At 43.2% G+C, this 14,302-nt stretch overlaps 1 protein-coding gene across 3 annotated transcripts; it reads right to left on the bottom strand.

Moving 5' to 3' along the window:
- Positions 1–5,640: 5,640 nt before the first annotated feature.
- LOC125431582 (beta-1,3-galactosyltransferase 5-like) lies at positions 5,641–12,321 on the bottom strand. 3 transcript variants are annotated; one of them, XM_048494515.1, is made up of 3 exons: positions 12,242–12,321; positions 8,463–8,695; positions 5,641–7,701 (listed from the first exon to the last, which is right to left on the bottom strand). In XM_048494515.1, exons 2-3 carry the CDS (start codon positions 8,529–8,531, stop codon positions 6,778–6,780), a joined length of 993 nt encoding a protein of 330 aa, XP_048350472.1. In that variant the 5' UTR covers positions 8,532–8,695; positions 12,242–12,321; the 3' UTR covers positions 5,641–6,777. The 3 variants fall into 3 exon arrangements, with proteins under 3 accessions (XP_048350472.1, XP_048350471.1, XP_048350473.1); XM_048494514.1 differs by lacking the exon at positions 12,242–12,321 and adding an exon at positions 11,625–11,717; XM_048494516.1 differs by lacking the exon at positions 12,242–12,321 and adding an exon at positions 11,625–11,714 and having other exon boundaries at positions 8,463–8,624.
- Between the last annotated feature and the right edge of the window lie 1,981 nt (positions 12,322–14,302).

Genomic DNA, 14,302 nt, shown 5'->3' with positions numbered 1-14,302 from the left:
CCCACCCAACAGAAAACCTACATTTATTTGTCTCCATCATTAGCTTTCTCTTTTCTCTTTTCCCTGAGGGTCCTTCTCTGGGAAACTCTGACCAAGTTGCATGGGGCCAGACATCATGCTAGTCTGAACTCAGTTGAGAAATGCTGGCTGGTCTAGCCCAGTTGCACTGTGGCAAACTTGCAAGGATTTGTGGGGAAAACCTCATTTTTGTTCAGTATCCCCCTCCCCACAATATTTTTTTCTTTTTGTTCTTCTGGCAGCCCCCATATCTACAACCTTCCCTGTTCCTACCTTCTTTCCCACCCCTCAACAAACCTACTTTTTATCTGTCTCCATCTCTAGAGATATTTATCATTTATTTACTTTATATAGACGCCTGGAAGAAATCTGCTCATAAATCTCCAGTAGTGCCAATGAGTCTTCCCTCAAAGGCCAAAACAGCCCCATAAAGAGCACTCCTCCTGCTTTTACTGACAGAAAACAAGGTTTCAATGCTGGCAAGGTTTTTGTGGTTGCCTAGCAGACTGAGGCTGAGGGCATACATTTCTTAAAGTTACAGGTGTTACTTCCATTATTTTGAAGGGTTCCCTTCAATTGTGTGTGTATTTTGGATTTTTTTTCCTGCAAACCTGGGGCTTTTCTCCAGTTTGTAGAAAGATCTGTCTATGGCCCCAGTCTCTGTGTTTAAGTATTTGCAGATCAGTCAATGTTGAGAATTAGATATTGACTAGTGGGGACCTACAATGAACTAGCAGAAGCAGCGGTACTATTCCCACCATCTTTGCTTCCTCTACTCTCCCACTTCTCTCAGTTTCACTCTCTTTTTCCCACCTGCCATCCATTTTCTTACCTTCTCTCCATGCCTGTCACTTCATCTCTCTCTCTGCCCCCCAATTTCCCAGCCTCTCGCTTGCTTCCTCTCTCCCTCCCATAGCAGCAGTGGTGGCAGCACTTTTCCAGTCACCCACCGGTTTCCTCCCTCACCCACAGCAGCAGTGGCTGCAGTTAACTCTTCCAATGAATTTCCCAACTACAGAAATCAGTTCCCATAGGGTTGCCAGCTCCAGACTGGGAAATTTCTCGAGATTTGGGGATGAATCTACTTTGTGAGGGTATGGTTTGGGAAGGGAAGAAACTTCAGCAGGGTATAATGCCATAGACCCCACCCTGCAAGGCATCCATTTCATCCAGCGAACGTGATCGCTGTCATCTGGAGGGCAGTTGTAATTTCTTCTGATTTCCAGGCCTCATGTGGATGTTGGCAATCCTTGTTCCCAAGGATCCCTAGTCACCATGAACTAGCAGCTTTGGACAGTGGAGTCTATGCAGGGTTGGAGCGAGGGGGAACTGCGCCCAGGACACACGCGCACCCTGCACCCCTGTCATGCTCCAGAATGCCCCCGCCATGCCCCCCCCCACTGGCGTGTGCGTGGGACATCACGCGTCCTCTTCCCCATTGGCACTACTCCACTGAGTCTATGGCATGATTGATACCCTTCTGAGGTCCCTCTCCTCCTTAAACTCCACTGTCTCTAGGTTCCACCCCTCCAGATCATAAGGACTTTCACAGTCTGGAGTAGGCAAATGTATCTCCTTTCCACCCAACAACCAATCTACCTTTATCTGCCCCTCTGTCATAAGTTTTTGTCTCCTCCCCACTCTACAGACTGTGTCTTGGAAAGCTAGTCTCTCTCCACAATGCGGACAAAAGCAGCTTACATTAGTCTCCTCTCCTTTTAATCAGCACAACAACCCTGTGAGGTAGGTTAAGCTGAAAGTGGGAAAGTGATCCAACATCAATGAGTGAGCTTCCACAGCAAGATAGGAATTTGAGTCTGGGTCTGGCAGGTGCTGGTCTGATGTTCTAACTGGTACACTACACTGGCTTTCTTAGGGTGGCTGCTGTTGAACAGTAGCAGGCCTAGTTGCGTCATGCAAGTTGGTTGGTATCAAGTCACCATATGTTGCTGCCAGCCCTAGAATTGCCAACCTCCATATGGGACCTGGAAATTCCCTGGAATTTCAACTGAATTCCAGATGAGAGAGATCTTCCCTTGGAAAAAATGGCTACTTTTGGAGTGGACTCAATCTACCCTCCCACAAACCATGCCCTCCTCAGACTCAACCACAAAATCTCCAGAAATTCCCCTACTAGGAGCTGGCAACCATAGTCAGGCCTGGCCTCAAGGTGCCCTCCTTCAAGGGCCAAAGTAGGCCTGGAAAGGGCTATGCCCCCTCCCCCAGCTTTTTACAGACAGAAAATGAAGCCTGGAATCTGTGGTTGCCTAGTAACAGTCATTGAGGGAATCCGTTGCTTAAATCTATAGGTGCTCTTTTTATCAGTTTTGGATTTTTAAATTCCTTCCAATGTATGTATGTTTTTTCCTTTGTTTATATTTCAGATTTCCCTACAAGCCTGGGGCCTTTTTCAGGATTATAGAAACATTCGTCTTGCCTGTTCACAGCTCCAGTTACCAGATTTAAGTATCCAAAGGTTTGGCTGACTTGACTATTAGATTATAAAATGATGATATGATATGAGCATGCTATTAATTATACCACATTGATAAAAGCAGTTATAAGGTGTTGCTTGTCTATGAGTTAGCATCTTTTGATACTGTTGATTAATGAGATGTGAATTTAAAAAGGATTTTTTAAAAAAGTAATTTGTAGTTTGGCCTTAAGAATGCTTGCACAGTGTTTTGATGACAAAGGTGAAACTGTCCAAATGTTTTCAGTGGCTTAGTAATCTTCCATGCTCTTAAGGATAAACAGGCAGGATGAAAATCAAGCATCTTGTTCCACTTATAATATGTAACCTCACTTTGCTTGGTGGTGTGCTGGAAAGACTGAAGGGATTTAAACTCGATTTCATTTTACTGTTCAAAACAACCTCTATTTCATTTTACTGTTCAAAACAAAACATTTTACTGTTTCAGCATTTGAATTAGAAAATACATATCTTGATTGATTGATTGATTGATTGATTGATTGATTGATTGATTGATTGATTGATTGATTGATTGACTGAAAAATATTTATATACCAAAGTCTCCAGGCAGCTTATGCAGGTTAAAACAATAAAAGATCACAATAACACATCATAAATAAACAATGACAATTAAAACAAAACAATAAAAACAACATAAAATTAACCCCAACCCCCACTCCCCCAGACTTTCTCCTTCTCAACCAGCAGCTGTAGAAGGGGTTTCCAGGGAGGCTAGCAAAATGAAGAGAAAAGGTGAAGAGAAAAGTCTTTGCCATGAGCTTAAGCCCATAAAGGGGAGGTGCACAGTGAATCTCTAACAGGAGACTATTCCAAAGCCTGGGGGCAATCAGGGATAAAGCCCTCATGTATGCCCCCCTGGGGGACATACCCCCAGGAGCACCTGCCCCTGTGACCTCAATGCTGGGGCAGGTACATATGAGCACAGGCACTCCTTCAGGTAGGCAGGGCTTTATATGTCAATGTCAGCACCCTGAATTGGGCCTGGGGCAAATTGGGAGCCAGTGCAGTTCCTTAAGAACCAATGTGATGTGCGTCTGGACAGCTGTACCAGCTAACAGCCTAGCTGCTGCTGAAACAACTCCAGCTTCCTGACTACCTTCAAGGGTAGTTCCATGTAGAGTGCCTTACAGTTGTCCAATTGAGATGTTACTAGAGCATGTAACACTATGGCCAGGATCCCTTTGTTCAAAAATGGATGGAGCTGACAAACCAGATGAAGCTGCTGGAAGACCCTCACAGCCATCACTGTCACCTGAACCTCACAGGACAGTGATGAATCCAGGAGCACCCCCAGATCTCACACCCAGTCCTGGGGCAATATAACCCCATCTGTGATCTCGTGGATGCAGGTCCCTGGAGCACAGAGAACTTCTGCCTTATCTGGATTAAGCTTCAGTTTGTTGGTCCTCATCCAGCCCATAACTGCTTCCAGGCAAAGTTTTTTTCTCCTTTAAAACACTAATAGCAGAGCAGGAGAGTGGTTTTTGAATGGCAAAACAGAGTAGAAAGGTGTATTAAAACCCTTCTCTCTTCCCTGCAACTTCTTGTGACTTGTCTGTTGCAGGACTCTAAACATATAAAATGTCTAAATCAATAAGTAAGAAAGAAAATAGTCCGTGTACCACATGTCTTCCTTTCCAATGAAAATCTAATTGGATGTCCAATAAGTCAGTAGCTGGAGGAGCATAAATAGACAAGAAGAAACTCTCACGGACTTAAATGAGAGAATAGAGAACACTCCCCCACTCCCAGATTCTTCTCCTTCCTTCCTTCCTTCCTTCCTTCCTTCCTTCCTTCCTTCCTTCCTTCCTTCCTTCCTTCCTTCCTTCCTTCCTTCCTTCCAAGGAGCAGGGTACTGTGGGGGAAGATGCCCAAGAGAAAGTCTCTCAAGCCCCCCCCCCCCCCCAACTGCCAATGCTAAGTTTTTCAAGTAAAATGAATATAGTTTCCAGTCATTTGAAACTGACAATGTTTCTTGGTCTTCTGTAGCTATCTTTAAGGCAGGAAGTCACTTTTTGCTAATTCATATTTTAGGTCTTCACCAGAAGCGATGGGTTGATCTGAACCCATCAAGAAGTAGCAGGCTGCATGCAAATATTCCCTCCACAATAGCCTTGGCCAGTTAAACTAAGTAGTCAGATAAGATGGGTTTATACTCAGTAATTTTGGAGTCATGTGAGAAGCTAGATTTGTATAGAATGCACAATTTTGTTTAGCTGTTTACCAGATATGGAAATGGGCCATCATATAGTTTCTTATTGTTTTCTTAGGCTGTTTCCACACAGCACAATTACACTGGGGGAGACCTGGGATCGTACCTACCGGGGCTATTTCATCCCAGTTTCTGCCTCCGCATGGCCCTCCACTTCTTCCCAGGAGCCAAGGCAGGACCAGGAGGTAATACTCCAGTTCGTTCCGCATAGTCTAAGTCTTTTGTATTTACCCTGTTGACAAAAGACAGAAGAAACGACTCTCCCCCACCCCCCACTTTCCCCTGCATGATCCATACTTCGCCAACTCCAAAGGCAAAAGGGAATTCCCCCACCTGCTTTCCCCTGCACAAGCCATGCCTCGCTAGCTCCAAAGCCATGAGGGAACAGGAAAAATATACTGGGTTTGCTCCCATGGTGTTTGCATGCCAGTGGGATCACCCTGGGATCTTTAAAGAGAAGCGCCAAACTGGTGATTTTTTAATATTGGGGGTTAGGGAAATATCATGGGGCAGTACTGAGGTAGGCCTGCATTAGTGCCGGGAACCATGAGGAATTCACGGCTGAACTGGGATATTTTTCTCGCTCACCCTGGTATATTTTGATCATGTGGAAACGGCCTTAGATAATCAGAAGGGTGCTGAACCTCTTTTTGGAACTCTTGCGATGTGCTGGATAGTGGAATAGCATTTCAGCCTGCCATGATCCACACAAAATAATTTTTCTCATAGCTAACGTGTGGGAGGGATCAGGGATTATCATAACAGTATACATGTCTCATCCTTCCATGAATAACAGAAGGGGCAGGTGGCTGTTTCAATTCATGCCCTTTTACTGTAAGAACAGGAAGTCTAATAGTATTGGACACCTTTGTCATTCTGGACCCTGAAGATGGAGAGATTCTACAGATAACAGAAATTATTTGATGTTACCTTTAAGACAGGGTAAACAAACAAGTAAAAAACACATGTAAAAGCTGCACATTTCTTACACATAAGCCAAAGGTTTACTCATTATTTCTGTGATAATGGCTGACAATTAAATATAAAGCAAACACTACCAGCTAGAAAATTGGAAACATGAAAGTAAATTGCATCGCCACTGTCCCTATCAGAGTTCCAGAGACATATTTCCAATAGCCTGTTATGGCACTTTAAAGACTAACACATTTATTGGACTAGAGTCCACTTCACCATGGCACAGACATAAAAATTGCAGTCAATGACATTAAAAGACAGATCTCAGTACTTGAACATATGAACCAAGACCACTTTCGATTTAAGTGTGTTCTAGTTCCCAAAAGTGAATGCTACAGTAAATACATTAGTTTTTAAGGTGACAGAAGACTCTTTAGTTTGAGGACATAATTATCATTGCTTTGAGGAAAAATGCTGGTTTGCTCCTATAGGATCTTTGTAATAAAATCTTTAGCATCCCAGTCCTAAGCACACTAAAGCATTATCTACACACAAGTGTTCCTGGATCGTCAAACTTCTAATGGCAGTTGAAAAATTGCATTTTCAAATGCTTCCTCACACTCCCAAATTCTGAATGTTAAAAAAAACAAACCCTGCATGTTAAGGAGGCATGTCTTTTGGGCATATCGTCTTTCACATGCTGCGAGAGTGGATATTTTAAAACAGAAAAATATGCAATTTGAAGTAGAACCACATTTTATGAGGGAGCATTTGGTTATGGAATTCCTTGGCTGTCATATGAAATCAGTGAAGCCCAAGAATAATTTTATTATGTGACAAGCAGTATGTGCAAACTTGACCAGTTTTGTAAAATAATTTCATTTAAACTAAATTGGACCTATTGCCAAATTAACATGTTTGGGATCAAGGTTTTACTAAAAAATTTTTTTAAAGAAGCCAGAAAAACTCTGGTCTATATAAAGACCTTTTTTAAAAAATGGAAAAATATTCAACTTGAAGTAGAACTGCATTTCAATCAGTACTCGTACTCCAATGTCCAAAAACTTTGCTATTTGTTTACCTAACCTTTTGTCCAATATTTTTAGATCTTGAACTTTTACTTGTAAACTGAGGGATGCTAACTACTTGGGCATTCTTCAGTTAAGGACTGCTCCATTTCATTCCAGTATGCTATCATTTCACTAGCAGAGATAAGATGGCTTGTGACGAGTCTCTTGTAGCGACAAGGAGAAAATTTAACTCGTATTGCAAAAAATGTTGGCTCTGAATGAAGCATTTGTGGTTTAATATTGAGTTTAGCGATGCACAGACCAACAAATACATCCTCCAGTTTAATAAATGGGACCGTTTTGGAAATTATATATACCTGACTAGCAAGATCAGTGGAGAATACATAGCCAGTTCCTGAACAAAATGGTGGATACTTGCTTTCTGGATATTCCTGTTTATTAACATACCATTTACTGTTTGGACGTCTTATTGGGTAGTCGTGTTTTTTTAAAACACCTGTGAAGAATCTAGTTGTTCTGTTTCTTTTTAAAAGAAGTTTTGTCAAATAATAGGTATTAACAAACATATCAGAATCAGTTTTCATGACAAAGCTAGACTGTGGACAGAATTTATGAATCCATTCAAGTCCCATCAAAGTCTTTAAAGTTAAATTGTAATATGTGTCCAGAAAATCCTTTTGGATGATGTCTTTATATAGTAGACTTTCCGTAGTAACAGCAAACTGGTCTTGGGGATGTGAATTATTTCCTAGGAGAAAATATGTCACAATGCGTTTACCAGCTATTATTCTTTCTTTGCCCCATGTTTCACGGATAGCTACTCGGGCTGTAGTTTGGCTAAGTTCAGATGTTACCAGTATTACTAGGAATGGTGGATTCCTACCACAATTTGTATCAGGTAGACTCACAAAATCTCCAGTGTTTCTGTGAATCATAGACTCATCGCTTTGACAGGCTGGGCAGATTCCAACAGAATTCAACATGGCGAAACATGCTATAGCAAATACCATTGCAAAGAAAATGCCATGCCTCTGGAAAAAAGAAAAGAAAAGAAATATAATGGGGAAAATTCTATTCAATGCTTCTTAAAAATGTAATACATCAAAGTAGATCAACCAATTGTTTCTATTGTTAAGTGTGCCAGGTCATACCATTCAGTTTCTAATGGAAGTAGATTTTTTTCTCATAGATGTCCACAGCAATTTTACTTTGAGCCTCTTGATACTTTATATAATTATGTATAAACACACACTACGCTACCCCCCGCATTTTTTCTGCTGCTTGTTACATTTGCAGTGCCCACAGACTCACCTTCAACTTATAGAAAAGTATTTTAGAATCAGCTATTTTCTCCCTGAAAGTTGGAAGCACTCAACTCCTTCCCTTCATTCCCTGCTCTTGAAAATTTATTGAGCAGCGGGGGGGGGGGTGAGGGGAGTAGAATCAACAGTTATACTCTAGGAATTTCAGTAGAAGATTGTATGGATGTGGTGTCACATTTTAGAAATAACATCTCAGCATCCATGACACTTTAGGAATTTCCCCCATTTCTATGACGTTTAGGTAGGGAAAATTCCCAGAGCATTCCCCAACCCCCTGAAACTCGACAATCCCTATCAAATCCGTGCATTTGCTGATGCAGGCATGGTATCTCTATTTTAGAACCTCATGCAGAACTATTTTGCTGCTCCATTTTGTATTACATGCCTTGTGGGCCATTGCCCTTCTTTGAGGATATGGGCCTATGCGTAATTGCCCAAATTGATAAGTCAGCCCCTATCCCTTAACTTACCAATGAACGGGCAGGAGTGTTGGTCAGCCACCCAAACAGTCGAATATGTGTGCCCTCAGAGTTGCACATTATAGTTGTTACATGCACGTAACGGAGTTTTTGTGACCTAGAATCTTGCAGCAACCTCCTGACGACACCTCCTCAACTTTACGAAGGACCTCACTTGTTAAAGTCCAAGATGGTAAAAAGGTAATATATTAACAACTCAAACGATGATGAGACTCTTACTACACCTGTACATAGGGAAACATGCAATGGTAAGACTTTCTGCACCCCAAAATAAAGTTTGGACCACCATACATCATATACCGTCACATTCACAGGACTCTATAAGAGAATATATGCTGGTTTGTGGTTCAAAGCCCAATTCTTGTGCCAACTGCTCTAAAGTGGGGTACCCTCAGGACAAATCACATACAGACCCAGCTGCACCCCCAAAAATATTTGGATCACTCCTAATCACACATGCCTGCACTCTGGAGACTGTCCCCCACAAGGAGCCATACAGTTTTGCCAAACACTTTCTGGCACCATGAGCTTCTTCCTGGGTTGTCACCAAGATGCCTGTATTGCTAAGATTTGAATAAGGAACTGGAACACCTCTATGCCCTCTGCAACCCAACATAAGGGTTTGACCACCATATATCATACACCCCCAAATTCGAGAGTAGAGCATTTAAACTGTCCTCAGTGTGTGTCATTGGATTCATTAATAAGGAATAAGGAAGTGTGAATAAGGCATGGGGAACTAACTTCAACCTCCTTCATTCCTGCCTTTATTGGAATTTTCCTTCCTTTTAATCCCAACCTAACAACCTGTTCTCCCACTCTTATGTCCACATAGACCTTCCCATCAGCCCTTACCTCCAAGAGTGAAATCTTCTGGTCTTGTTTAGACTATTCCATTTACGTTTCCTCATACTTGCTATTATAAGGGAGAGCATCTACATTCTATGTATTTATAGTTCTTTTATTGCTGTTTTTTCATAACTAATTTTGTTGGAGTTGGAGTAAAGTGTTTGTGACAGAAATTATACGGTATGTTAACTGATAACTGCATATAAAAGTTTAGTCTCTTCATATAACAAGCTCCCCTTCGGTTCAACTGTATACTAGATCATAGAATCTCCTCTCCCATAAGGTTTAGGGAGTCTTGCTGCTCTGTATGAGGAGCCATGAATGCTTTCTATGGGTTGCTCAGGCTTGTCCAATCACATCAGACCTTTGAAGCTAGGCAGGGTCAGCCCTGATTAATATTTGTCTGGGAGATCACCCAGGAAGTCCAGGGTTGTGATGCACAGACATCCTAAGATAGATCCATACTTCTCTGCAAGTCTGTGCATAATTCTTTTGGTCTCTAAGAACACAAGAGGAAGGGATAGGAACAAAAGACTTCTTTTCTCCCAATTGATCACTGGATTGAGGTTTATGTTTACAGAACGTTTCTAGATGCCAAATCCTGCCTTTCTTTCCTGCAATTATATTGACGGGGCAGACAAGCTGCACCCAGTCAGCCCATTTTCTGTCCCTGAAGTGGTTGCTAGACAGGGCTGGACCTACATTTTTTTGAAGTGAAGCAAAAGTACAAAATGACACCCCTCATAAACTATATACTTATTTTTTTCTTTATGTATTTGCGTATAATTAACGTATATAATCAACAACTCTTTTAAGCGATAGTATAAATGATAGTATAAATTTGGATTGACCTTTCTGAACTGTTAATGCGTAACTGAACTTTTACATTATTTTATCTATCTATAAAATATTCTTTCAGCCCCTCTGCACACATGAAAACCAAACCAAAGGCGAATGTTTTGCAGCTTAACTTTTAACTGGACATTTTTTACAATGCAGTGCTCATAATTTTGACATGGGAAACACCAAATACACCTCACGTTCCTAAACAGCCCGATAAAATACAGCTCAAATACAGTTTTATCTGGTAATTATGCTGCTAGAAGCTAGAGTGACCAAACTGAAGTTATTGTACTTTAGTCACTGGAAAAGACAATAATGCTAAGAAAGGCTGAAGACAGTGGAGAAAGAGGAAGACCCACCATACGATGGATTGACCCAGTAAAGGAAGCCAGGGGCCTTAGTTTGCCATTAACAAGAGGATATTTGGGAGGTCACTGAGTCATAAGTCATAAGTGACTTGTTAGCACATAACAGGGAAAGCCAAGCCTGTCAGATCAGGGCCAGGTCTACTTGTGGCTTTTAGCCAAGCATAACACCACTCCCAGTTTTAAAGCAACAAGGGGAGGGGCGGGGGGAAGAGCCTGTCCTCTTACCTTCTGCCCCATTTGACTTCCAACTGCTCTGGGGCTTGCTGTGCCTCAGCAGAGCACAAGGTGGGGACAGGAAAGAAGGGTGCATCAGGCATTCTAATCCATTAATGCAGGGGTGTCAAACGCAATTGCACAGGGCGCCAAAACTCAAAGCACAATTTAGGTTGGGGGCTGAACAGGATAAACATTTATTGCCAGGCATGAAAACCCCCTCTGCCCCACTGAGAAGGCAGCCGCCTGCTCTGTTGGGCAGAGGGGGCGGCGGCGGCGGCCTGCCTGGTGCTGCCACTCTTGTGCTGCGCAAGCTGGCAACACCAGGCTTGCAAACCCTCTCTGCCCCACGGAGAAGGCAGCTGCCTGCTCCATTGGGCAGAGAGGGGATTTGCCTGCCTGGTGCTGCTGCTCTTGCGCCATGCGAGCTGGGAACACCGGGCATGCAAACCCCCTTTGCCCAACAGAGAAGACAGCTACCTGCTCCATTGCCAGGCATGCAAACCCCCTCTGCCCCACAGAGAAGGCAGATGAGCCGCCTGCTCCGTTGGGCAGAGAGGGGACAGCAGCGGCAGCCTGTCTGGTGATGCCGCTCTCATGCCGCGTGAACCGGCAATACTGGGCTTGCAAACCCTCTCTGCCCCACAAAGAAGGCAGCCGCCTGCTCCGTTGGGCAGAGAGGGGACGGCAGCAGCAGCCTGACTGGTGCTGCCAGCAGCACTGGGCATGCAAACCCCCTCTGCCCTACAGAGAGCAGCAGCTTCTGTTCATCCCACACGGCAGCCTACCCTGCAGGTATGCACAGAAGTCAGAGCAGGACTCCCCTGGCGCAAAGCTGAACCTGGACCTCCCATCCGCCCCTTCCACTCGGCTGCCTTACCCAACGCATGACCCAGAGATGGGGCAGCTCTTGCAAAAAACTCATGCAAAACACCAGGCAAAAAAACACACACCAACTTCTGCCCGCAAAGAAATGTCACTGGACTTGGAGGCAGGGAGTTTGCAAATTTGGGTGGAGAGAAAGAGGAGGGCTCGCCCTTCTTTTGGCTCGAAGTGCTGTAGCTCACGGCCCCCTTTTTTACATGGATTACAGGGCTGGGTGTGTGTGATTGCAAAGTTTGAATGCAAATATGGTTCTCTGGGCGGGAATCTCTCAGCCAGGCTGGCCTTTTGCAAATGCGGGGTTAAAAACAAAAAACTGCAGAACAAAAGGGAAACTGGAGGCAGCTGATGCTCAAGGTGCAGCACCGGAGGCTCAGTTGGAGCTGCTCTTGAGTGCCAAGAAACCCCTGCTAAAAAATACACTGAGTGTCCCGTGTGATTCTCTCTGCAGTCCCCAGAGCAGGTTTGCTGCCAGAGAAGCCCCAAAGGGCAGCAGCTGGGACCCGGGGGAGGAGCAGCCAAGCCCAAAATGGAGCCAGAGCAGCCCCGGGGTGGAGAAGCCAGCCCGTCCACTCCCCCCCCCCCCCATGCCTGGCCTGCCTGCTTAGTGCTTACCAGTTGAGTTGCCTCCTCCTTCGTCCCTCCCTGCAGGCTGCAAGCTTCAGGCTCGCACTGTTGGTTTGGGTGGGTACAAGAGGCTCCCTTGGCTGCAGCGCCAGACAATGGGATGTTAAGTGTGTGTTAACGAGGGCCAGATATAATTATAGGGATCTTGCGGGCTGCGAGTTTGACACATGTGCATTAATGTTTTCCAGACCCCCAAACTCTTTTCCTCTTGTGAGTATTTAGAATGTGCTCTCAGTCACCCTCACCCCAGAATAGACTTTCTTGCTGGAAACTCTGGTTTTATCTATTTATTTAATTTGTTTGTACCCTGCCTTTCTTCCCAGTGAGGACTCCATGTGACTTACTTCATTCTTGTCTCCTCTTTTATCCTCTTAACAACCCTGAAAGGTAGGTTAGGTTGAAAGTATGTGACTGGCCCGACCCAGCAAACTTCCATGGCAGAGTGGGGAGTATAACCTTGGGTCTCCCAGATCCTAATCCAACACCACAAGCTCTGCATGACACTGGTTTTATTATTATAAACTGATAGAACATTTCTTTGGTGAATTTCAGGAAACCACTTCTAAGATTCCTGTGTTTCTGGATCTCGCAGTCCTGTACTCTTGTAAATATAAAGACTGACAGGCTACCTCAAATAAGTATTCCATGGACTGTAACCTAAATATCTGGAGGTCTGGGTACATTGCAGTTGAGCTAGAATCAGGACATCACCACTTTGAATCCCATCTCTATAACAAACTTACAAGGTGACCTTAGTAAGTCACACCTTCTCCTCAGCCTCAATTCCTATGCAATATGGGGACAATAATAATACTGAGCTTCCAGTGAAGATTGTGGTAAGGATGGCAAGACAAAATATGTGAAGTGTTATGAACACGTAGCAGTTTATTAATGCTGATAACTATTATTTTAACAAGAAATCTAGTGGGTACTTACAAGGAAGACACTGCTTGAAACGGAATTTAAATATTGTGTACTTAATAGTCAGTAAAAATGTGAAATCTGAAGACATCCACTACTTAAGTGTCAGACAGTGTGACAGAAGCAACACACCAGAAGCGCCCCTAAAGACCACTTCCCAAAGAGGAAAATAACCTAGAATACTGATGACCTTTGTTCAAAATTTAATTTAAAATTGCTAGTTGGTTAGTTGCCATTATGAAAGGGTCAAACATAAGGTGACAAGTAATATTCACAGATCTCCTATTTATCTAAAAGCTTTAAAGAACAGCTTCAGGAAGAGAGGATTAAGGTATTAGGCAAGGAAAAGTTCATCTCTTTCTTTCTCCACAGTATCATATTTGGAATCTCAGCCTTCTTACTCTGCAGCAATTCCCATAGGAGAATGTAACAAGTGCTGATATGGTGCCTGAATGTTTCAACTGCCCCCCATGGTGGTGGTGGGGGGGGGAGAAGCATGTGAAATTGCATAATTAGAGTAGGAGAAAAGAACACCCATCTACCTATCCTGTACAACAGCACTGATCTGAATATCACAATAACCACACTGCAATTTTAATATTTTTAAGAGAGATCCAGTTATGAATTTCATATTGATACATCTAGTTGGGCCTTAAACATTACAGAAATAAGTTTTGGATAAGTGGTAAAAGGAGAGAACTGGAATAATGTTCTCTGTTTAAAAGTGTATTATTTGATAGCATTGGCAAAAGCAACTAAATACAGGCAGTATTTGTTCAATAAACAACCAAGCTGGAAAAACCATAGAACAAGAGGAACAAGTTTTTAGATCATAAAAGGAAGTGCAAGAACAACAGCACTTTCCCACTGATATGTTCACGTGACTCAAAAGGGACTGCAGCATTCATGGCCAAGTGGATTTAAGGTGAGATATATGGGACAACTCACTCTCGTCCTTCTGGCTTCTATTGAATAAAAGTTATGAAAAATTAAGGCTGTTCTAATCAGAGATGCCGACTTCCAAGTAGGATCTTGGTATTCCCCCGGAATTACAGCTAATCTCTAGACTACAGAGATCAGTGCCCCTGTAGAAAATGGATGCTTTAAGTGGGTGGACTCTGGGGCATT

This window comes from Sphaerodactylus townsendi, linkage group LG04 (genome assembly GCF_021028975.2).
Source record: "Sphaerodactylus townsendi isolate TG3544 linkage group LG04, MPM_Stown_v2.3, whole genome shotgun sequence".
Classification (NCBI taxonomy): domain Eukaryota; kingdom Metazoa; phylum Chordata; class Lepidosauria; order Squamata; family Sphaerodactylidae; genus Sphaerodactylus; species Sphaerodactylus townsendi.
The sequence above is the reverse complement of the archived record's forward strand: the minus strand, read 5'-3'. Positions and strand labels throughout refer to the sequence as shown.

Excerpts from the sequence above, each read along its gene's own strand:
- LOC125431582 (XM_048494515.1), bottom strand. The coding sequence starts at position 8,531 with ATGTGCAACTCTGAGGGCACACATATTCGACTGTTTGGGTGGCTGACC. Across the intron at positions 7,702-8,462 it reads ACACTCCTGCCCGTTCATTG|AGGCATGGCATTTTCTTTGC; the intron begins GTAAGTTAAGGG and ends TCTTTTTTCCAG.